At 36.9% G+C, this 26,432-nt stretch overlaps 1 protein-coding gene across 2 annotated transcripts in view; it reads right to left on the minus strand.

Moving 5' to 3' along the window:
• Positions 1–26,432, minus strand: part of LOC126267267 (uncharacterized) — a 459,263-nt gene that overhangs the window by 247,595 nt on the left and 185,236 nt on the right. For both annotated transcript variants that reach the window (XM_049972334.1, XM_049972333.1), the window contains exons 7-13: positions 24,808–24,990; positions 24,586–24,717; positions 24,241–24,423; positions 17,002–17,133; positions 4,585–4,767; positions 2,905–3,036; positions 2,580–2,762 (exon numbers count right to left, since the gene is read on the minus strand). In XM_049972334.1, the coding sequence (XP_049828291.1) occupies positions 2,580–2,762; positions 2,905–3,036; positions 4,585–4,767; positions 17,002–17,133; positions 24,241–24,423; positions 24,586–24,717; positions 24,808–24,990 (1,128 nt within the window). The remainder of the gene's footprint in view (positions 1–2,579; positions 2,763–2,904; positions 3,037–4,584; positions 4,768–17,001; positions 17,134–24,240; positions 24,424–24,585; positions 24,718–24,807; positions 24,991–26,432) is intronic.

Consider the following 26,432-nt stretch of genomic DNA (forward strand, 5'->3'; position numbering starts at 1 on the left):
CAAGGAGGAAACACAGAATTGCAGATACTTTGAGCGCAAAGATAATAATAATACATGTACCAGGTCATGGCCTTGCTGATTGGCAACAGCACAGAACACTGACAGTGAATGCAAAGTATACAAGATGCAACTGCAGTCTGGTATGTGAGATGGTCTGTTGTGTACGGTAAATAGGTTAGGGCCATAGATAGAGTTGCCATCTAAGTCGAGGAACAAGTCCTGAGAGAGGCACATGATTGTGTGTCGTCTGGTTATGGAGGGTGCAACAAACAGAAGGTTGTTTGATTGATACTGATGGAAGGGAGATGTGGATAAGTAAGAGGAATTCTGTGCAGAGAGCGGATTTGAACCATAAATGAATACCATTACAAAGACTGCATCGAAACTGTTCAAAATGATTGAGGCATATTTAACTAGACTCCACTAGGTAACTGTTCTGTGTTGACAATATTAAATCAATTTTTGGAAATAATAAATCAATTTTCTAAGTATGTGGAGATGATTGCTATAGCAAACCATCAAGCAGTTACAGTCATACAAGCAATAGTCAACATTTGGTTTCTTAATTTTGGCGTGCCAAAGATGATAATTACAGATCAAGGGACAAATTTTATATGAGACTTGATAAAGATTTTTACATGTGAAGAAACAACAGGGAATCAGTTCACTCCACACACAGTCAAACAGGAAGATGCAATGGGTGCCTTACATGATTGGAAGGACATTTGGGTACTATGTGAACTCACAACACTGTGACTGGGAAACAAATCTCTCATTTGCCATGTCGATGTACAATTCAAAGGTTTACAATACACTAGATTCTCTCTGCACAAGATAGCATGTGGAATAAAAGTGTCATTGCTATTTGATATAATTAAGGGAAGAAGGGGCAAGAACAGTCGGTCTGTGATTTCATGAGAACAGTGACAACAATACGGAAACAGGTACAGAAGGCAGGCAAGAAGGCATTGGAGAAACAAGAGGAATCTGTGAAATGCATGGGAAGCTTATCACATTATAGACTAGGGCAGTAGGTAATGTCATCCAGCTCTTACACATCAGAGGGTAAGACTAATAAATTTGTCAAGGTAGCAAAGACCTTACCATGTGACTGAGCCTACATCACCAGACAATGTTAGGCTACAGTTGCCAATGTGGTTAACAACAGTGCATACTGAATGCTTGCGACTGTTTCAAGGTGCTATGGAGTCAATCCTAAGAATATTAAGAACAGACATGAAAAGGTGCAAAGAAGGAGGAGCAGAGAAGTGGGCATGAGAACGTGGATGGACCTGATTGGAAGATGTCATATGTATTGAAGTCAAGGAAGAGACAAGAGGTATTTTTGTTGAGCTTGTTGGTAATTGTTTTGGGGATTATTTGCAAGGTGTTAGGGTGTAATATCATAAGAAGAAAGCAATAAGTTCTTTTGTTAAAGTAAGGGTTCTGTTAATTTTTTTTTTATGTGAGTGCTAACCAGGGGTAGCAGCTTTGAGGGGAAGGGAAGATAATGGCAGTCATTGTTTTTGGGTTGTTGTGCACCTTGGATGAGGACAGAAGGGATGCTAGTTGCAGCAGCGCAGCACCTCTTCGTTTAGGGTGGAGTGAGGGGAATGCAGAACCAACATCTGGAAGGAAGAAGTTCTTTTTTCTAAGCGAGAGGATGTGGTGGTTACCAGCCATCAATGGACTTCAGAATGAAGTGAGGAAGCTGGTGTAGCTATTTTCTGGGCTTCAGGAACACAATGCAACAAGTAGTGGAGGTGGTACCCACCTTCATTACGTCTGCGGAAGAGGGGTTGTATAGACACTGGAGGGGGGATTTTGAACACTGTGTTTGGAACAAAACATGTCAGAAGCATTCTGGTCCAAGCTACTGGAGATGGCAGTCACGTATGCGTGAGGTGTGTTTGCTTGTATGAATGAATGTATATGGACTGTGGCTGAAAGCTATTGTGAAAGTGTCTTCATTGAGCCTGTATGCAATTTAATGTGTCATCCTTAAGTTAGCAGCAATTTACCTTTTCCTTACAGTGTACATATTGTTTTTGTTGTGTTGATATGAGGAACACAACAATGGATACCATGTGTCAACTTGACGTGCAGAATATTTTTGTGTTCCAAATGTTTTATTGAAACTGGTAAACTGGAATACCATATTCTCACAAAATGCTTATTTTTAATGGTTCATCACCAGCAGGAATTCATCCAAGGTTGCTGAATGATTATGAAGGATCTGCTGCTTCATTTTCAGCCGTTAAGATTTTACTTCTATTGAAAATGACCCATGTGGAAGATATCCCAAAACTGCATCATCACTTAGATGATCAGTAGTTGAAAGTTTATTAAATAGCTGTTGCCATTGACATATCATGAGAAAGAGAATTTGCATTTCATATGAAGAAATGCCTGTCTAAGTTATCTTATGTTCAATTTGCTCAATTATCTATAATGGTTTTTTACAATGTTTTATTTTATTATTACTCTGTACTATAATTTAATTAACTTCAACAGGTAACACGAAAGATTTATGCATCAACTTGTTCATTATATATCATTTTAAATTCACAAAATTTTACCTTCATACAGCGCAGGTATTTTGTCTTCAAAGTACACAAGAGTTGGCAAGTGATCAATGCCATATTCCTTTGCTTCAGCATCATTGTCAATACGCACAATCACAATTCCTTCTCTGTCAAGATCATCATCAATATTCTCCAGTTCATTGAGGATTCTGATATCCTGCTTGTCATCTTTGTCATCTATAAAACAGAGAAGCATACTTGCAAGAGGCTCAACTCCAGCTTATGTTTTCTGACTTACTACAGATGCATGTCTAATTTTGTTAATGTGTAAAATTATAAAAACACCAGCTAAACAAATGTGTATCATTGAGATACCTACAAAACAGAACTGCAAGATATGGCCTTTTCTCAATAAGAATTTCCAACATTTCATCTGTGATTTCAGGAATTTCATGATGCCTTTTTTGGTGCAACAACCATCCAAGAAGTTCCTCTTCACGTGTGAGATCACCTAAAAAAGTAACATACATTAATTTTAGTTACAATATTGTGCTGTTGTCCGCAAATATTTTACTACTAAGTATGAGAAAAGTGTAAGCAACTGTGCTAACTCAGCCATAAAAATTTATATCTATTTTATGCACATAATAGTAAACAATAGTTTGAAGTGACATTTATATCTTGATTATACCAGATACACACTTTTTAAACAGTTCTACATTCATGGGTAGTTTAAACTTTCTTGACGTGTCCTCCTGTCTTCAGACCCATACCACCAGCCACAAATTAAGAAGTCCTTTTGCAATATGACATCCCTGTTGCAATAACAGTTATTAAAAAGCAGAAAAAAATTCTTTCATTGTGTTTTGGTATTTTCCCTTCCTTTCATCAATTTTTTTTCCAAGAGTAGATACATTAACATAAAAGAAGATAAAACTTAGAATGATATATCTTCTGATTATGGAGTTCTCATAACTGGTAGTTTCCTTTATAATGGATCAATAATTGCGGTGGTAGCTGAGAAAAAAGTCGCTAACATCTGGGATCAAATTATCTTGTGCAAGGTAAAGAGACCCTTGCCAAAGGGATTATATTGCTTTGGAAGACATAGGTGCATGACCTGCCCAATCTGACCACTCAGCACTTCCCACTCCACTCTTGTCACAGGTTTTATCATACCCCATCAGAGGCAGTGTCATCTGCGACAGCAGCCACGTCATATAACAAATCGACTGCAATTACTGCACAGCTGTCTACCAGAATGAATGGCCACTACCAAACTGAGGCCAAGAACAAATTGATTAGCCAGTGGCACAATATGCAGCTGAGCAGAACATGTTTAAGTTCAATGGCTGCTTCACAATTAGGGCTATCTGGAGCCTTCCCTCCAGCACCAGTAACCCACTAGCCCAAAGCCCTCTACCAAACAGTTTTCTCCTCCACTGCCCTGTTACCTCCTCCAAATCCATGCCTCCATATCACCTTAACCATATGCCACACCTCAATGGCTCCAGTACCTGCATTTCTCATGTATAGCTTGTGCCCCTGCCACGCCTCCCTCCCACATTCCTAGCTACGGTAGTGAACCTGCTGCCTCCCTCCAAGCTACTAGCTACCCATCCCCATCCCCTCTTCCTACCTCTCACCACTCTTTCCCTTTCCCCACCACACCTGACAAAAACACCTCACTCCACCCTAGTACATGTGCCAAAATGCAATGCCAGCACTGTATGACCAGCTGGCAAAACATACGGTCACAGGTGTGTATGTGTGTGTGCATGTTTATATGCACCAGTCGATAAGTTGGTGCTTCTGCTAATCAGTGAGTGGTCTCCTTTCCTCCTAAATTATTTACAGTCTGCCAGAGCTTACTTTATGAAAGTTTATATTTGAATCTTACTGCAATACAAGTTAAAACTAGTGGTGGTGTGATTTTATAATACTATCATGATAATACCAAAATAAAAATAACAACAGAAGAGACAACTCTCTTTGTTTTATTTGCTGTTAGAGAATGGAAAAGACAAGAAACATTTATTGTTAAATAAAAATTTCTCACCTTCATAAACATGTGGAATTCCCTTTTCAAAAAAGACAATTGTGGGAAGCGTATCTATGCCGTATTCCTTTGCTTCTTCATCATTATCAATTTTCACAAATGCAATATTGTTTTGATCACATTCATCATCAATATTCTCCAACTCTTGCAACACTTTCTGGCTTTTCTTTTGATCCTTATCATCTAAATGATAGGAAAGAAATACACACACAAATAATCAGAAGCAAGAATAAATGGGTCAAAAGTTATAAGAGGATGATGAAGACATAGGTAACAAATTTATAAAGTTAGTGGAGTAATATGGATGATGGGGTATGGTAATAAACATTGTAAAAACATAGTAAAAAAAAGAAAGAAAAAAGAACAGAATTATTACAAATGCTATCTCATATAAGTACTTGACCATCACATTGTCTGTAGATGAAAGGTATATTCAATGTGTACAGAATAAAATAAAGAATTCAGATGTCATAAATAAGCAGCTGCATTTAGTATTATGGAATGACAGAATCTCTGAAGAAGCAAGTGTATAAGATTTTTATGGAAAGCACTAACAAGGGAATGATCCAATAACATATTGAAATGCACTCTGAAATTCTTTATGCAGGAAGAGCACAACAAAAGAAAAGCACTGTCCAAATTTTAGCTGCTACGATGCACTGCAAGCACTTTAAAAAAAAAAATGGTGGAAGTTACATGTTTTTGTCACATGAAGAATGACTTATGACAGCAGTTTGTACAGCCCTTCTTGCTTGGTGCATGATAGGCCATAACAAGAGAGCATAGTGGCACATAAAAGAATAGCTGACCATGCATTGGATAGATATGTATCCAGTAGAGCAGTTCACAATGGGAGGAACCTCCATAAAGTCACTGTAAATAAACTTATAAAGAAACAGAGATTACTGCATAACAGGTATAAAACAATGTGCAGGGCTATAGATACAGAGATGCTGAATGAAAAGCATTTGGTTGTCAAGAGAGCAATGTGTGATGTCTTCAATGACTACTATAGCAGAATATAGTCGAATAACATTTCACAAAAATCCAGAGAAATTCTGGACATACGTAAAGACTGCTAATGGCACCAAAATTAGTGTCCAGTCCCTAGTCAGTGAGACAGTACCTGAAATTGAGTGTAGCAAAGCAAAAGCTTAAATCTGTTTTCAAATGTTCCTTTACAGAGGGAAACCCAGGAGAATTGCCCCAATTTAATCCTCATACCACTGAGAAGATGATTGAAGTAAGTACGTGTCAATGATGTTGAGAAACAGCTAAAATTGTACAAAGCTCTGGGCACCAATGGATTCTATACTGTATTTGCAGCTGAGTTACCCCTCTTCTCACTATAACCTATCGTAGATCTCTCGAACAAAAAGCTGTGCCCATTTCTTGGAGAAAGATCATACTCGTCTATAAGAAGGGTAGTAGAACTGATCCATAAAACTATCATCCAATATCCTTGAAAATGATTTGTTGTAGAGTCTTAGAACATATTCTGAGCTCAAACACAATGAGGTATCTTGAACAGAATGACCTGCTCAATGCCAGCCAGCATGGTTTCAAGAGCATCAATTATGTGAAACCCAACTCGCACTTTTCTCACATGCAATAATGAAACCATTCAATCAATACAACCAGGTAAATGCAGTGTTTCTTGATGGCCGAAAAGCACCTGAATCAGTACCGCACCTACGCTTATTGTCGAAAGTATCATCACATGGGGTATCGAGAAATTTGTGACTGGATTGAGGACTTTTTTGTAGGGAGGACACAGAATGTTATCTTGGGTCTTGGATGGAAAATCACTGTCAGATGCAGAAGTAACTTCAGGTGTGCCCCAGGGAAGTGGGACCCTTGCTGTTCATGTTGTATATTAATGACCTTGAAGACAATATTAAAAGCAAAATCAGGCTTTTTGCAGATGATGAAGTACTATCTCAGAAAAGCTGCATAAATATTCAGCCAGATCAACATGGTGCAGAGATTGGCAACTTGCTCTAAATGTTCAGAAATGTAAAATTCTGCACTTCACAAAACAAATATGTGACTATAATATCAATAAATCACTGCTGGAATTGGCCAAATACCTGGGTGTAACACTTTGTAGGGATATGAAATGGAATGAACACATAGGTTCAATCATGGATAAAGGAGTTGGTAGACTTTGGTTTATTTGCAGAATACTGGGGAAGTGCTAAAGAGATTGCTTACAAATCACTCTTGTGCCCAACCCTAGAATATTGCTCAAGCGTGTGGGACCCATACCAGATAAGAATAACTGCAGATATTGGGCGTATGGAGAGAAGGGCAGCACGAATGATCACAGGTTTGTTTAATCCATGGGAGAGTGTCACAAAAATACTGAAGGAGATGAATGCCAGACTCTTGAAGACAGACGTAAACTATCCTGAGAAAGACTCTTAACGAAGTTTCACGAACTGGCTTTAAGAGATTACTCCAGGGACGTACTACAACTCGCTATGTATCACTCACATGGGGATTTTGAGGATAAGATCAGAATAATTACTGCATGCACATAGGTATTCAAACAATCATTCTTCCCACACTCCATGAGTGAATGAAACAGGAAGAAACCCTAATAAATGGTACAATGGCACATATCCTCTGCAATGCACCTCACTGTGGTTTGCAGAGTACAAATGTAGACGTAGAAGGAGTGCTAATATCCAGAGTGACACATGTGGATTTGAAGCATCAAAACCATACAAAAAATGTCATGTATAATTACTGCTTTGAATGAGAGACAGTTTGTATCAACACCTAAACTGTTGCATATGTAATTCTTACAAAACTGACAAGCAGAGAAACATAAATGAAGTCCGTGTTTGATGTTAGATTACAGATGACCTCCATCAATTGTGACTTTAATTTACAGAAATGATATATTTTCAACACATACATCATTTTATAACATTCCTGTATCATAGTTCTTACAATAATTTTTAAATAATGTATATCTTAGTTAACTATGGAACAGTTCTCTCTTTATTCCCCCTAGTCATACAATAAAGTGGAGTGTCATTAGCATGACGAAAAAAAAAAAATTATTTTCCTTGCATCAGGCACAACTGACAAAAGAAAAATTAAAGTTTTCTGGCATGTCACAGTAATTATCAGTTTTAATTAGGCAGAATTCCAGTGGACTAAGACTGTGCTGGTACTGCGAACGGCTGAAAGCAAGGGGAAATTATAGCTGTAATTTTTCCGAGGACATACAGCTTTACTGTATGATTAAATGATGATGGCGTCCGCTTGGGTAAAATATTCCGGAGGTAAAATAGTCCCCCATTCGGATCTCCAGGTGGGGAATACTCAGGAGGATGTCATTATCAGGAGAAAGAAAACTGGCGTTCTATGGATCGGACCATGGAATGTCAGATCCCTTAACCGGGCAGGTAAGTTAGAAAATTTAAAAAGGGAAATGGATAGGTTAAAGTTAGATATAGTGGGAATTAGTGAAGTTCAGTGGCAGGAGGAGCAAGACTTTTGGTCAGGTGAATACAGGGTTATAAACACAAAATCAAATAGGGGTAATGCAGGAGTAGGTTTAATAAAGAAAAAAAATAGGAGTGTGGGTAAGCTACTACAAACAGTATAGTGAACGCATTATTGTGGCCAAGATAGACACGAAGCCCACGCCTACTACACTAGTACAAGTTTATATGCCAACTAGCTCTGCAGATGATGAAGAAATAGATGAAATGTATGATGAGATAAAAGAAATTATTCAGGTAGTGAAGGGAGACGAAAATTTAATAGTCATGGGTGATTGGAATTCGTCAGTAGGAAAAGGGAGAGAAGGAAACATAGTAGGTGATTATGGATTGGGGCTAAGAAATGAAAGAGGAAGCCGTCTGGTAGAATTTTGCACAGAGCACAACTTAATCATAGCTAACACTTGGTTCAAGAATAATAAAAGAAAGTTGTATACGTGGAAGAACCCTGGAGATACTAAAAGGTATCAGATAGATTATATAATGGTAAGACAGAGATTTAGGAATCAGGTTTTAAATTGTAGGACTTTTCCAGGGGCAGATGTGGACTCTGACCACAATCTATTGGTTATGACCTGTAGGTTAAAACTGAAGAAACTGCAAAAAGGTGGGAATTTAAGGACATGGGATCTGGATAAACTGAAAGAACCAGAGGTTGTACAGAGTTTCAAGGAGAGCATAAGGGAACAATTGACAGGAATGGGGGAAAGAAACACAGTAGAAGAAGAATGGGTAGCTCTGAGGGATGAAGTAGTGGAGGCAGCAGAGGATAAAGTAGGTAAAAAGATGAGGGCTGCTAGAAATCCTTGGGTAACAGAAGAAATATTGAATGTAATTGATGAAAGGAGAAAATATAAAAATGCAGTAAATGAAGCAGGCAAAAAGGAATACAAACGTCTCAAAAACGAGATCGACAGGAAGTGCAAAATGGCTAAGCAGGGATGGCTAGAGGACAAATGTAAGGATGTAGAAGCTTACCTCACTGGGGGTAAGATAGATACTGCCTACAGGAAAGTTAAAGAGACCTTTGGAGAGAAGAGAACCACGTGTATGAATATCAAGAGCTCAGATGGCAACCCAGTTCTATGCAAAGAAGGGAAGGCAAAAAGGTGGAAGGAGTATATAGAAGGTTTATACAAGGCCGATGTACTTGAGGACAATATTATGGAAATGGAAGAGGATGTAGATGAAGACGAAATGGGAGATAAGATACTGCATGAAGAGTTTGACAGACCTGAGTCGAAACAAGGCGCCCGGAGTAGACAACATTCCATTAGAACTACGGACGGCCTTGGGAGAGCCAGTCATGACAAAACTCTACCAGCTGGTGAGCAAGATGTATGAGACAGGCGAAATACCCTCAGACTTCAAGAAGAATATAATAATTCCAATCCCAAAGAAAGCAGGTGCTGACAGATCTGAAAATTACCGAACTATCAGTTTAATAAGTCACAGCTGCAAAATACTTACACGAATTCTGTACAGACGAATGGAAAAACTGGTAGATGCGAACCTCGGGGAGGATCAGTTTGGATTCCGTAGAAATGTTGGAACACGTGAGGGAATACTGACCTTATGACTTATCTTAGAAGAAAGATTAAGAAAAGGCAAACCTACGTTTCTAGCATTTGTAAACTTAGAGAAAGCTTTTGACAATGTTGACTGGAATACTCTCTTTCAAATTCTGAAAGTGGCAGGGGTAAAATACAGGGAGCGAAAGGCTATTTACAATTTGTACAGAAACCAGAGGCAGTTATTAGAGTCGAGGAGCATGAAAGGGAAGCAGTGGTTGGGAAAGGAGTGAGTCAGGGTTGTAGCCTCTCCCCGATGTTATTCAATCTGTATATTGAGCAAGCAGTAAAGGAAACAAAAGAAAAATTTGGAGTAGGTATTAAAATTCTTGGAGAAGAAGTAAAAACTTTGAGGTTCGCCGATGACATTGCAATTCTGTCAGAGACAGCAAAGGACTTGGAAGAGCAGTTGAACGGAATGGACAGTGTCTTGAAAGGAGGATATAAGATGAACATCAACAAAACCAAAATGAGGATAATGGAATGTAGTCAAATTAAATTGGGTGATGGTGAGGGAATTAGATTAGGAAATGAGACACTTAAAGTAGTAAAGGAGTTTTGCTATTTGGGAAGTAAAATAACTGATGATGGTCGAAGTAGAGAGGATATAAAATGTAGTCTGGCAATGGCCAGGAAAGCGTTTCTGAAGAAGAGAAATCTGTTAACATCGAATATAGATTTATGTATCAGGAAGTCGTTTCTGAAAGCATTTGTTTGGAGTGTAGCCATGTATTGAAGTGAAACATGGACGATAACTAGTTTGGACAAGAAGAGAATAGAAGCTTTCAAAATGTGGTGCTACAGAAGAGTGCTGAAGATGAGGTGGATAGATCACGTAACTAATGAGGAGGTATTGAATAGGATTGGGGAGAAGAGAAATTTGTGGCACAACTTGACTACAAGAAGGGATCGGTTAGTAGGACATGTTTTGAGGCATCAAGGGTTCACAAATTTAGCATTGGAGGGCAGCGTGAAGGGTAAAAATCGTAGAGGGAGACCAAGAGATAAATACACTAAGCAGATTCAGAAGGATGTAGGTTGCAATAGGTACTGGGAGATGAAGAAGCTTGCACAGGATAGAGTAGCATGGAGAGCTGTATCAAACCAGTCTCAGGACTGAAGACAACAACAACAACAAGAAGACATGGTCCTGGCCATTGCTCAGCTTATTGTGCTGCATAATGAACATATTTAAAGCAATTCATAAACTGTGCCAATGCAAACTGATAATACACAAGTGATTGAAGTTTAAGAATACTGTTCCCCTAAAACATATCTAATGATACAGAGCAATTGGAAATTACAATGTCCAACAATTTCCTTAAAAATACTTTCCACACACAAAAAATTCTTTATCAAGTGACATGGGTTGTTCCAGATTGAACCTGAATTATATCGACTCTTTTTGTTGCTCTCCTGAAAGGCAGAGATAGCCTTATGTCAGGCAAAGATCGAATAAAAGCAATGAATTGAATTCTGCATCTGCTTACAAACCATTTTGAACAAAATTTTAAAAATATTTTTTCTATTTTTCCTGGTTTTGATGGGTCAATTATAAGATTTTTGTCACTAAACAGTCTTTTTTTAATTTTTGGTCCTAATATACATTGGTGGTCCTGACGACAGATATAAAGCTGCAGAGACAGTATTCCACTCACAATTATCACTCTTGTTGTTATATATGAATGTGTCAAAACAACTAATTTATTGTAAAATAAACTCTTGTCTTTTTTGCCTTGGAATGATATACTATGGTTTGCTCACGGTTCTTTCAAGAAAACTAACTAATTGGTGCTACATACAGCATGTGTGTGGATAATTGTAAGCTTTGCTTTTATGTCAGCTGTGAATTAATGGCATCTTTTCTACACTTTTACCTGAAGTAAACTTTATTGGTTACTAACTTCCTACACTGTATGATTTCTTGAATCGGCTTAATTAGGGTGAAGGAGACTTGAAATCAGCAATGTTCATCTAAATTGGGATTTGAAGGGCCCAGTCTCATAGCTCTCCACTACTAACAGTACATCGCCTCTCATAAGCACTTCTGCATGGTTTATATCTCAAGAAAACATGTCTAAAGAACTGTTGTACATGCTATTAATTCATGTATAGGGGTTTAAGTTGGTTATTAATGGGGTAACGAGTCATTGTGGGCAGCCTGAACAGTAAATCTTTCGGATAGTTTTTCTTCCACAGTTTTGAGAGTTTTATTCTGGTCTCATTTATTACATTGTGTAGGTCTTTCTTCCATCTAAGATGTTAATGATAACACATTATGAAGTGAAACCATTTTTAAGACTGTCAGGAATTTTATATCAAACATTGGAATTTTTATATTAATTCTAAGTATAAGACAAACCTGAATTTTGGATGCAAATTTTTGAAAAAAAAAAGTGCGTCTTACAGTCTGTAAGATATGGTAAGCCATATGGGAAAACCTATACAGAAAATGAAAGAAAAGCTCCACACAATGGAAATGATGTATTAGAGAAGGCATTCTAAAACCACAATAATGAACAGGGGAAGGAATTAAGACAAAAATAAATTATGAAAATGGTTTCAGTATTGGCCCAGTGGACAGAAAGGAAATAATGAGAGCTCCAGAAAGCTTGAAAACACACAGAAATTAGGGCAGGGACACACTAACTGTAGAGGTCATGCAGGAAAGACATACTTTAATGGATAAAAGTGCTTGGAGATTGGTTGCATAGACAGCCAACAATGCTGTAAAATTGCTGCAATGTATATAAAATTTGTTCAGCCATTGCGGCAGTACTGGCAATAAGCTTCCTTGTTCCCTGCTGTAGAAAATACTTGGTGTTCTCCGATAACAGTCCTACTCATTACAAGTGAACAAAAAGTAACAAAAAGCAAGTAAGTGTGAATTAAGAAAGCAAACAATAAAGATATTCATTCTCAATAACAACAGTGTATTCAAACTTTTACACTCACTTAAAACTGTCAACAGGATCAGTAAATATGCAAGTAAAATATGCCAGACATTATTAATTCTAACTGCAATGACACTTGTAGTACACTATTTTTCACAAATAGGATCGGAATGTGTTAAAGAAAACAGTAAATCAGCACTGGCCCTCGCTGTCAGACAACAACAAATTTCACTATTTAAGCAGCAGAAAGCACATTAAACTTGATTCACAATCAATTAAAAATGGAAAAAAAATAGAGAAAGGAGAGAGGAGAGAGAGAGAGAGAGAGAGAGAGAGAGAGAGAGAGAGAGAGAGAGAAAGAGAGAGAGAGAGAGATTGTTTTATTCTGCTGTGACAATGAGTAGGTCTCAGAAGTCAGCACAGTGCAGAATATGAAAAGTATGCCAAATACAAAATGAAAAATGTAGCAATATTTATGAACATTAGACAAACAAAACAAATCATTTAAATTGATTATTACAACATTCCCAGATCAATAAATATCACACTTTCACTGTCTTTTGTCTCTAAGGTTTTCAATATTAATGGTGGATAATAATACTCTTTGGTTTTACAAGTTACTGTATTTATCCAGCTATAAGACAAGGTTCATCCCAAATTGGTCATTCAAAAAATGGGTCAGATGGCTCTGAGCACTATGGACTTAACATCAGAGGTCATCAACCCCTAGACTTAGAACTACTTAAATCTAACTAATCTAAGGAAACCACACACATCCATGCCCAACGCAGGATTCGAACTTGCGACCGTAGCAGCAGCACGGTTCCGGACTGAAGAGCCTAGAACTGCTCGGCCACAATGGCGGGCGGACTGTTTTATATATGCAGATTAAACTCTCAGTGTTGAGGTTAATATTTCTTTACATTGATTAACAGATTATATAGGGGTCATTTCATATTTATAGGTAATGCTTTGGCAACTGAGATCGCTTGCAGATTTATTTTGAAGAATTGAGAAGGTTAGGGTTGGGCAATTGATATTTGGTTTCAAAGAGGCTCAAAATGCCAGAGCACTTGACACAGTATCGACATTGCTCAATCATGTGACATTTGACTCATGTGGTACTATGAACTAGCCACCACAACAGTCTATTGTTGACCTTAAAACTTCTCAATTTTGTGAAATACAGGAGGAAATAGCACTAAATTCTATATCTTACAAACACTTGTTATATTTGAACAGGTTTACAATTAAAGTTCTCATACTTTTATAAATACAATGTACAACCATTTGTGCAGCTTTTTAAGTGAAGGTAACATTGAAAAGTGCATTGTTGTCCTTCAAAAAATATTACTTGATTCTGAACTTAGTACAACATTTTATTTCATTATGAAAGACAGTAAGTAATGAGTTATCCCCTAAGTGGCTTATAAATGAGAAATTTGTTCACTGTTTTCATATTAGAATACAGGATGAAAACATTACCAGTTTTAGAAGATGAAGGTAATATTCAGATTAAACAAGAAGGAAAATTAATCCAGAATGAAATGTCCAAAAACGAAATAAATTTTGACTTCTGAAATTTTTACGGTGTATTTCTTCTTCCAGTAGTTTTTGGGTTTGCACAATATTTGGCCCAGAGATGTCTGGCCATCCTCAGCTGAGTAGACAAAATACTAAGCTGTACTTTGTCTACTCACCCGAGGATGGGCGGACATCTCTGGGTCCAAAACTCGTGGCAGAATGTTGATGGGATCCGGCTGCAAACCCAAAAATTGCTGTAAGAGGAAATAAATTGTATTAAACTGACTGGGATTGTTGTCGCAAGAATAAATTACACCAGCCATCATGGAGATTTTAGTACCTACAGACATCAGTAGATTGCAGGATGAACAAAGGTTCAAGAATTGGACTGAATCATGATTGTGATCTTTTGTTTATGTATTAGTTCTTGTTGTTACATGTAACTTGCACCTTCAAAGATATCGCAGTCCATGTTCACAGTTGCTCCATCACGGCACTATGTAGTGAATTATGTCAAGTTGCCAACCATGGGAATCTATTGGCTTTTTAGGAACATCTACCATGTTTAATCTGCTGTTTGTCTGAATCCAGTGGCATTCGGAATTGAACTAACTTTAAAACTGGACAAATACTCAATAACAATTTTCATTTCTGCAGGAAATGGTAATGGTCTAGATAGGAGTCAATGACATACTTATGTATTTCATGCTGCAATGTTGTCGATGCTCACTGAGATGTCTGATGGGACTGAAAGGTGGTGTGTTAGTTGCTGCTTCTATGCAGCCAATAAGACAGAAGCAGGCAGATGATATGTTTGGAAGCAGGAGACATAACATTTTCATGTCGGTATAGAACCAGAATCTGATATGTATTCAGATAAAAATCAGCTGTGATCTCAGGTCCCACAGTGACTATAACCTTAAAAATTGCAACATATTCTGAAAAAACAGTCAAATGTTTCTGACAACAAAGATATAAATTTCGCAGCTGAGCTATTAGGATGATAACAATGATTAAAAACAGAGTATTAGTCAACAGAGTTAGTAAGCAAAAAGTGTAGAAAAGAAAATGAACCACAAATTAAAATAAACTATTTCTTTGCATTTATTTTATTTCTCCTTGTATTATCAAAATATAGACAATCAATAAATGGCATAAATTTACTAAAGATATAATGTTAACATTTTAGATAGATACTTTATCTCAGCAAAACAGTTATTAATTTTGATTACTCAAGAATATGTTAAAAATAAATTTTTCTCAAGAACCCTCCTGAAAAAAAGTGTGTGTGTGTGTGGGGGGGGGGGGGGGGGTCATTTGTAATCAGGGTTATCTTATGCTCAGGTAAATATGGCAATATCTTCTGACTTGCAGAACTGACACATTCCAGATTGAAGACTCTTTAAGCTGAACTTATTTTTGTATAAAATGATATTTTAAACCTATGTGATTTGCTTGTTTATGATTATCAGAATTCTTGATCAATCGGATGACAGTTTGACAGTCCATATACAAGATGGTGTGTAATTCTTTTAGCTTCATGATATTTTCTATGGGTCATTTAGTCCATACTATTTCTTTCATAGTTTGACAGGAGGAAAGATGATATAAGTCTGTTGTTGACAATGTAACCATCTTCTGCCACTGAGAGTTCCACACTATGGTAGCTTCACTTTATTTAAAAACAAAATCTGTGGTTGTGCTCTGAATGACAGCATCTCCTATGTAGTCTGAGTCACAACAGACAGGCAAATGAATACCACAACCACTTCAATAATATTAACCATGAGCTACTGTTCCCTGTAGATACTTTAAGATCCTCTTCATGGCACTCTAATTAGTCTTTTCTTGCTTCTCAAACTGTTGACAAACTTTGCACCGCAGAGATGACATCAGGTCTAGTTTCCAGTGATAAGGCAAGCTTGTGTCACGTAGACAGTATGGAGAGTGATAAATTTTGAACGGTGTACACTTTTCATTGCCAAAAATCTCAGATATGAGGAATACTCCATCTTCTTTCTCTATTACCGCCTCCGATTGTCACACTTTGTTCAATTTAACCATGTAAATAATATCACAATGTATTGTAATTTCTAACCAAACACCATATACCTTTACACTGCAGTGTCACATCCAACTAGAAAAATGTTTTCAGCCTTGGGATTCCAATTTAGTTGATCCTTCTTTGGGATATGTCTGCAGACCATCTCTCCAAATATCTTTATTTGGCAAAATCAATGACTGATCCAGTGCACAACTTGTGAAGTGGTCTTTCATCAACATACCTATGCTTCTTTTGTTTAAAATTTAAGTTGCCATGTTTATGGGTTCAGCTCGTAATTTTATTGGTAGCCCACCTGCAAGGAGCACAGTTCTTGCAGTTTCTTCCAAGCTGCTATTTTCACATTCAGCTGCAGCATTATGCTGATTACTGTAGGCCATTATCCATGATTTTTAATTATTTTACAAGCCTTTTAATTAATGAATTGTAGGTTATCATTAATTATCACTTTCATTCAATTTGTTTAAAATGTTATGTTTGGGCTGTTATATAATTGTTAAGTGAGACTTACAGATAAATTGAATAATGATGACCAAGTGCTTGAAGACAAATGTTCCAGTACACAATACAAAAACACTGATTAGAAAGATAAAAATGGCTAGTTATATTAGTAACAGGCATTTTACAGTGGAATAGAATATCAGTATAATAATATGTTGCACACACGATATGTCACTTTAAAATATCCATTTAACCACAACAAATCTCACAAATTTACAAGCTCCAGCACTCACTCTCTGCATTTTCAGTAACAGAGAAAATATGTATTTCATGATATTTTTATAATGTACTGTTTCAAGGATATATTACCTAGTAATTTCTATGTAAGCAGTAGTATTAACACTTACAAAACAGGACAGCAACATGGGTCATCTTGCCAATTATCATGTCTAGCATCTCATCTGTTACATCTTCAATCTCATCTGTTTTGATCTGGTGCTCAAGCCAGGATAAAACTTTCTCCTCTTCCTCCAGATTTCCTGGGAAATAAAACATTATTGTGGGATGAATGAAAACACATATATAACTCTAAACTCTAACTGCATCAAATCTTTACTGGTTTTGACCTCTGTCAGTCTCTGGATGCCCATGTAAATGCACACTGATGGAACATTAGTTATAATGAGACAACGTAAGTTTTTCTAAAGCATTTATGCTAGTTATGGGTCTTTCAACAACACCGATTTACAGACTTGAATCTCAGAGATCCGTCACAGCTAAAATAATTTTGATATACAATAATAATGAAAAATTACTGATATGAGAGAAAAGAAGCATAAATATCTTTTAACGCTAAAGGTCTCATATTTGAGCAAAACAGCAAAAAGCACATAAAAAGTGGAAAACTAAGAAGTAACTTATGAAATAATCACATGGAATGTCAGTTGACAGTGACAAGATGGCTGCAGATTAACACTCACGATTTAGTTTTCTAACATTTCTCTAGTTCCATGCCTTGCAAAAACAGTAATTGGGACATTGGTTTGTGAATAATTTGAAAGTATCAGCATTTTTGCAATGTTCTTTTATATTAATCTTTGAAGGATGTCACTTGTCTTTATATCAACTTCTTTGCTTCAGTTCAGTAGTGGTGTTTGCTGTGCTCTGATGGTTTTGAAATATTCTCAGTATTCATCATACAATGTAAGTTTTCACGGCCGGTATTGTCTTCACTTAAAACGTACGGGCTGATAGGCCATGGTCGAAGTATAAAACTCTCTTCTGACATTTTGTCTCCATCTGCGGGAGACATCCTCAGAGGTAAAGCATTAAACTGCAAAGAGAACTCGAGGAAGTGCTGATTATGTATGCATTGCCTTACTTTTGTGGTTCTGAATGTCAATATGGCAGCAGATTAGGGGTGTGGCTTACAAAGTTTTTATGAAGTATGACAGTTGTAGCTGACTTCAACAATACTCTTCAGTAATAGAAGAACAACAGATGGGACAATGGCTGACAAAAGACAAATTGAAGAAATCACTTGTGAAGAAAATTGGGAGAATTGGAGAATCGTAATGAGAATTACTTTAAAGTGTGACAAACTCTTTGATGTTGTAGCTTAGTGATCTGATCAAGCCAGGAGAAAGTGGAGAAAATTATAAAACCAAGCTTTTTAAATGGACCAAGGCTAATACAAAAGTGAGGAAATGGCTAATTCTATCACAACACCAAGCCTTTACTTCACGCTGCGGAATGCAAGACTGTTAAACAGATTTGGGATAGGCTACATAAGATTTATCATGTTCTCTCAGCTGAAAACATTGATCTGCTTAGACACAAATTTCGTAACACTGAGTGGGAAGCATCTGGTGCAATACAAGGCCACCTTGCCAAATTTGATGAAGTGCAAACTCAGGTTTCATTGTTAGACAAGTGGATTGACGATGGTGATCTTTGTACATGATTTTTGCAAACACTGTACCCAAAGAATTCAATTACATTTACATTACATGGCATGATGTACCTACTAAAAGAAGACATGGAATAAGTTATGAAAAAGGTGTCTAATTATGAAGTGAGAATAACAGATCATGATGATTAAAGTGTTGCTACAGCAACTATGTCGCATATGAAGATTAATCAACTGTGACGAAGGTGCCAACAAACTTCATCTGTAGCAGTTACATTAAAGATGTCTCATTATAAAAGGAACAGAGATAGAAAATGCTTTTCATCTGGTTAAGAAGGTCACTTCTCAAAACAGTATAAAACAAAGTTGGTCTGTTTAGGGTGCAAGAGAAAGAGCCATCGATCAAATGACTGTAACAGCACAGAACAAAACAGAAGACTGTGTTATGTTATCAAGTGATCTGATATCAGTGGAAGATTCAGGAAACTGTCAACAGGCAGGTTCTTCGGAAACTGGGAAAAAACTTTTAATGGTGAGACACAACTATTTTTCTACAGTTCTGAATACACTGGACTGTGATGAGCTGTACATTGACAGTGGTGTGACATATCACAAAGCAAACCAACATAACTGGTTCACTACATATGAATCATTTGGAACTCCAAGGAAGATGAAACTTCCTGGCAGATTAAAACTGTGTGCCGGACCGAGACTCGAACTTAGACCTTTGCAAAGGTCCCGAGTTCAAGTTTTGATCCAGCACACAGTTTTAATCTGCCAGGAAGTTTCATATCAGCGCACACTCCACTGCAGAGTGAAAATCTCATTCCAAGGAAAATGAATAGTGCCAAGAATGTTTACAAATTGAAGCATTTGGTACAAGTTGAATTGATCTATATGCATTCAATGGACAGAAATGGATAGAACAATATTTTGAAGATATTTTATTTCTTCATGATGGAGGCCATAACTTATTTTCCATTAACAAAGTTGCAAAAAAAATCAAGTAACCAAAAATTATGGCAAATCATGGGTATTTTTCAAAAATAATACTGCAATTGCTGTTGCTACATGCTGTGGTGAAAATGAACTTTATCGTCTAGTTGTGACTGTTGTTCATCAAGAAAAGTCCTGTGTTGTTGCTAAAACTGATGATACTTTAAGGAGATGTCATGAAAAAATGGGTCATCAAAATTAAATTTTATGTGCACCTGTATCTGAAGAATCACAGCACAGAGATAATGACTGACAGTAGCTTTTGTGAGGGATGTGTCTATGGTACACATCATAGGCTGGCATTTGGTGAAAGAGTGCAGAAGCCCAGTAAACCTGGAGAATTAGTTCATGCAGATGTTTGTGGAGCAGCAGAAGAAAAAGATTTACACAATCATTGATACTTTGCTCCTTTTAGAGTAATGCACCTTTTGGGATACAAAGATGAAATTAAAGAAAATTATTACTGTTTATTAAAGCGATAAAAACTTGAGCTGATGTTACTGTGACAGCGTGACAAACAGACAGTGACAATGAGTTCCATAATAAATATGTACATAAGTTTTCTAACTCAATTGGACTAAAACATTCAATTACTGCGCTATATTCTTCTCAGCAGAATGAAGTTGCTGAGTGGGAAAATACAATCCTTTGTGAGATTGCATGTTCTTGGTTCTGCTCTGCTAAATATTACCAAAATCACTGTGGAGTGATACAATTCTGGCCACAACATACACTCTGAATTGAACTGGTTCCCCAAAAACCGAAGATATCACTCCAATTGATATATTTTTGAAGAAAAAAGATCAATTTGATAATTTGGTGATATTTGAAGTGGAATGCTATGCTTGGATTCCCACACAAAAGCACAGGAAGTCTGATGCCAAATCTTCAAAAGGATATGTGGTTGGTTATGATGAATGTGGATACTGTGTTTACTTTCCTGGGGAAAAAAAGAAGAAGAAAAAGACTGTGTATATATGCAGTCACATAAAGTTCAACTGCAAACAGCTACAGAAACCATTTATTCAAGAGAGCACAAAGGTTGTTGATGTATCTGATGTAGATGAGAATGAAAAGGTTACACACAATTAACATGATAATGCTGAATCTGAAGAGGAGAGACAGTGGGATTGTATGAACAAAGTCTAGCAACAAGTGATGAAAGAATTAGCAACCATTCAAGTGACACTGAGGGACAAGTTGAGAGCAACTTTGAAGCAATAAATGAAGAAATAGGAAGTCACAATTTATGTGAATAGCAAAATTTGAAGAAACTATCATGCTACTGTCAAGATTCAGCCCATCATCTGAGAGTGACACTTTTTTGAGAGACACCAAGGAACTATGAAGAAGCAGTGCAGTTAGAAAATTCCAAGGAATGGAAGAAAGCAATGAAGAAATGAGTGCTCTGGAAAGAAATAAAACATGGGAGTTAGTTTACAAAACTGAAACAAATGAAGGCATTGAAAACTTATGGGCCTTTGCAACAAAATTAAATGCAAACAATGAAATGGTTTGATATATGGATCAGCTAACGGCGAAATGATATCCACAATGTTTTGGAATACATTACTTTGGCACATTTAGTGCTGTTACAAGTTCTGAGGTGATGATAGCCCTGTTCAGTGTTGCAAATTCAACATGATTGGTGTTTAAGGCAACCTGATGTAACAACAGCATTTCTAAATGGTTTTTTAAAAGAAGAAATATACATGTGTCAACCAGAGGGCTTTGATGGTGGTACAGAATATGTATGTAAAGTACTGAAGAGTCTGTATGGTTTAAAGTAGCCTCAAAATGATAGTGTCTTGTTAAATTTCTTATGTAGTTTAGGGGAGAGCTGTTCAGATCCACGTATGTTCTATGGTGAAAACCTGGTACCGTTGTTTTATGTTGGTGACATTTTGATTATGGGTTTTACTGATGCAACAACTATGTTTATTGAATGGTTGGGTGAATGTTTTCAGATCACAATAAATAAGGGTGCATAGTGAAGAGAATTTTAGACAAATACAGTATGATGGATGCAAAACCATTATCTTTACTCATTAAACCTGGGTGGATATTGGGCAAGTCACCTCCTTATAATAATAATACTGAACTCTATTGAGAAATGGCTAGAAGTATGACGTACTTACAAGAAGGTACAGGATCAGATTTATCATATGCCGTTAATGTTGCACCAAGAATTCAAGACTCCTAACACAGCCACATTTTACATTGCTCATGAGAATATTTAGGTATATTAAATCAACAATTACAGATGGAATTCAGTTTGAGAAGAATGAAAACTGTAATACTGAAGCTTACAGTGATGCTGATAACAGTGGGGACAGAAGCACAAGATGATCAAATGGCATCCTATTCACGCTCCATGAAGGCCCAGTAGTGTGTAAAAGTAAATTGCAGTGGAATACGTGGCTGCAAGTCAAGCTTGCAAATCAGTTGTTGGTTAGAGTAACTCCAGAAAGAAACTTTAGTTGCTGATGAGTCCTCAGTTCCTATTTTGCAAGTAGTTCAACAAAGTGCTATCAAATTTATTAATGGATCAGGATTTTATGAATGATCAAAACATATAGAGAGTAAGTCTCATTACATTCATCAACTAGTTAAAGAGAAGAAGGTTAGGGTGAATTACAGGGATGCAAAGCAGACATTATGATGAAAGGGTTACCATTTATAACGTTACAGATGAAGTAGAACCTTGTTGGTATAGTGCCTTTCTTATGATACATATACAGCATTGCAGGAGACTGGAAATACCAGTGTTTTTTCAATGTTCTTATACATTAGTAATCTTTGACAGTTGTCACTTGTCTTTATACAATCTTCTTTGCTTCAGTTCAATAGTGGTGTTTGGCATGCTTGGATGGTTCTGACATATTTTCAGTATTGTACTATTGTGGTTTTAAATAAATGTTTCATTTTAAAATGGCATTTGATGTTTTGTAAATAAATAAAATGACCACATCTAAGTAAGGTTAAATGTTTCTATCTATACACAGGAAAGAAGAAATATAAAGACAAACAAAAATTACATGTTCCACCAGCTTTTTCAATACAAGTTTTCTTAACTTGTTAAAAAGAGAGACTTGACAAGAGTCTTGGAACCCTATTACAGAGAAAAGGGTTGTATGAATTTTGAAAAGTTTCATTTCCTCTGCCTTTTCCCTCTTTTTGTACCTTAAAATGAGACGCTATGTTCCAAATCCTTACGAGAAATATACTTCTGTTTCTGGCAAACTTCTGTTACCAAGTAAAAGGGCACTCGTTCAACAGGGTGATTCATGAAGATATGAAAATATTTTAATATGTTATTCTACAAGTAATACTAAAGAAAAAAGTTCTAATAAATATAGGACTGCAAATGTTTAGTTACTGAGTTATAGCTAATAAAAGATTTTACCTGAAATTTGGCAATATCACTAATATGAAGCCATTGCAAAACTTTGTGAGGTTAAAGTGAAGCACGATTTCCATTTATTTTGTTGTTCTTGATCTGGTGAATCTAATAAAACATGTCCCAGATGTAAATCTGCAGAAGTTTTCCAGAACATCAAGAAAAGCAAAGAAGTAATTTCATATAATTTTTAATTTATTAACTACTTGGCCCAATTTGTTTTTTTTAAATTCCAGACAGTTGCACAAAGTTTTCAACAGAAATTGTAGAGATTTTGATATTGTAAAAATGATGGAAATAATGTTAACTGACACTGTATGAACATGTCACATAATCTGCTTTTATTAATACTATAGCAAACGTGAATTCATGTTAAACCAGAAAAAACAACGCTCAGTGTTAAAGAAGTTGTACAGTGTACATACAGTTTCACAATACATTCACAATAAATGGTCAAAAATGTCGCCACTGAGTTCAATGCATTTAGCTGCAAGTGTATGAACAGATTTTGTTGCTTGTTTCAGATTCACAGGGTTGTTCTTCATCTTAATCTTTGCTTCTCTGGATGTTCTGGAAAACTATTCCAGATACACATCTGAGACATGTTTTATTAGATTCATCAGACCAATAACAACAAAATAAATGTAAATTGTAATTTACTTTAACCTCATACAGTTTTGCAATAGCTTCATATTAGTGAAGTTGCTAAATTTCAGGCAAAATCTTTTATGAGCTGCAACTCCGTAGCCAAACATTTGCAGACCTATGTTTGTATGAAGTTTGTTTTTTTTTGCTTGTAGTACAACATATTAAAATACTTGGACATCTTTGTGAATAACCCTCTATATTTATTTGGATTAGTGTCATACCGATTTTTGTATACTTGACAGACTGATGTTTCCACTTAAAATAAAACTACAGGGACATATGTGCATTAAGAGTGTTTGCAAACAGACATGAATAGATAACAGAGCATATTATGATATGTTAAAATAAAGTACAATTTTTCAATGTTTAGTGCAAAGGAGTTCTATAAACATTTGAGGAGACACATGATAAAAAAAGCAAAAATAAAACATATTCGTGAAAGATTATGGACAGGTTACAACAAATCAATTTACTTAAATGTGATTGTTGTTGCAATGAGAAAAAATATAACTGTTTATTACTTAATGTTTCTAACGTTACTTTATTCCATTTGTGTGTTCTCCCTCCCTCACACACACACATACACACACACACACACACACACACACATACACACACACACACACACACACACACACACACACACACACACACACATACAAACAAGGATGGACAGACAAAGGACATATATACCTTCATAATAAGTTGGAATTCCACCCTCAAAATAGATGAGCGCGGGTATCTTCTCAACCCCATACTCTTTCGCTTCTTCTGGGTCATCAATCTTAACAAACACGATCCCTAGCTGGTCACATTCATCATCTATATTTTCTAATTCATTCAAGGCACGCTGTGATTTTCTATCATTGTTGTCATCTGAGAAAAAATACAAAATCTACTCTCATTCAAATTCTGAAGTGTATCATATAAATACACAATGCAAAAATATAAAATCTCTTTTCACTCAAAGAATCATCTGATTATGATCAGAGAATAACAGCTCTAAGAAGAGAATGCATTGAATGTTTGCATCCTTACAGAAAAGAACTGCTACTGTTTTTCCATCCTTTATGAGCCTGTCAAGCATCTCATCAGTGACGTCCTCTATCTCATCTTTTTCTAACTGATCTACCAGCCATTCTAAGATTTCATCCTCATTTTCAAGATTCCCTGTAACATTTAAAATTATTTTAAAACAGATCTAAAAACATTAAATACATAGAGCAGAATGGCATGCATATGCATATATTTACTAGATACCATCATAAACATTTGGAATTCCCTTCTCAAAGTAAACAATTGCAGGAACGTCATCTATGCCAAATTCTTTAGCAGCTGTATCATCATCAATTTTCACAAACTGTATACCATGTCGATCACAGTCATCATCAATGGTTTCCAGATCTGTTAGAACCTGCATCGATTCCTCATCATCATTGTCATCTGAAACAAGAAATTTAATAAAATGAAATGCTTAAAAGGCAATAAACATAACAAATTACAAAGGTTTTAGAACATTTGATCACATCTTTTTGTATACAGAGTCCATCAGAAAAATGTATACACTCTTTGTCATGTTCTATCGAGATATTGGTATTGTTGTCTGAGTTGAGCTACGAGTGTGTTGTAGTATTGTCTTTGGCTCAACAAATGTTAGTACTTTCATCTCAGTATTGTCCGCCCCTGGTAGCTGAGTGGTCATCGTGAAGGAATGCCATGCCTAACGGCCCAGGTTCGATTCTCAGCTGGGTCGGAGATTTTCTCCACTCAGGGACTGGGTGTTGTGTTGTCCTTATCATCATCATTTCATCCCCATTGACATACAAGTCGCCAACGTGGCATTAACTTGAAAGACCTGCACCAGGCGAATGGTCTACCCGGTGGGAGGCCCTAGACACATTGCATTTTTCCATCTCGGTATTGAGAAAACAAGATAACTGGAGGTTGCTTCACATTAAAGCAATGAAAATGTATAGTGTAACAATTACTAACAAAGAGATAGAGGGGCTGGCCAGTACTTACCTCAGCTCAGTACAGCCGATAGAGACACAAAAAACAACCGAAAATTTAAGCTCCTAGCTTTCGGAATAAATGTTCCTTCATCAGGGAGGAGAGAGGGGAAAGAAAGGGAAGAAGGGAAAGTGGATTTAGTTACTCACAACCCAGGTTATGAAGCAACAGGGAAAGGAAAACAGGGAAGGTAGCAAGGATGGAGGCATGGTTGTCAGAGGGAAGCCAAAGATATTCTACTGCAGGTACTGTGCCAGCTTCAAGCCAAAGAGGATGCATACAGAAGTAAAGAGGTGTATAGTATAAAGATGTAGGATGGAAAGATGCATGAATGGCTAAAGAGGAAAGGGAAAGAGGAGAAGACTGAAAAGTAAATGGGAGTGAGGTTGTTTAACGTAGGTTTAGTCCAGGGGGATGGCGGGATGAAAGGATGTGCTGGAGTGCAAGTTCCCATCTCCGCAGTTCAGAGGGACTGGTGTTGGGTGGGAGAAGCCAAATGGCACGTACAGTGTAGCAGGTTCCTAGGTCCCTAGAATTATGCTGGAGGGCATGCTCCGCTACTGGGTATTGGACATCTCCTAGGCGGACAGTTCGTCTGTGTCCGTTCATGCGCTCAGCCAGTTTAGTTGTTGTCATACCGATGTAAAAGGCTGTGCAGTGCAGGCATGTCAGCTGATAAATGACATGTGTAGTCTCACACGTGGCCCTTCCTTGAATTGTGTATGTTTTCCTAGTAGCGGGGCTGGAGTAGGTGGTTGTGGGGGGATGCATGGGGCAGGTTTTGCAGCGGGGTCGGTTACAGGGGTAGGAACCGCTGGGTAGAGAAGGTAGTCTGGGAATATTGCAGGGTTTAACAAGGATGTTACGGAGGTTAG

This window comes from Schistocerca gregaria, chromosome 4 (genome assembly GCF_023897955.1).
Source record: "Schistocerca gregaria isolate iqSchGreg1 chromosome 4, iqSchGreg1.2, whole genome shotgun sequence".
Classification (NCBI taxonomy): domain Eukaryota; kingdom Metazoa; phylum Arthropoda; class Insecta; order Orthoptera; family Acrididae; genus Schistocerca; species Schistocerca gregaria.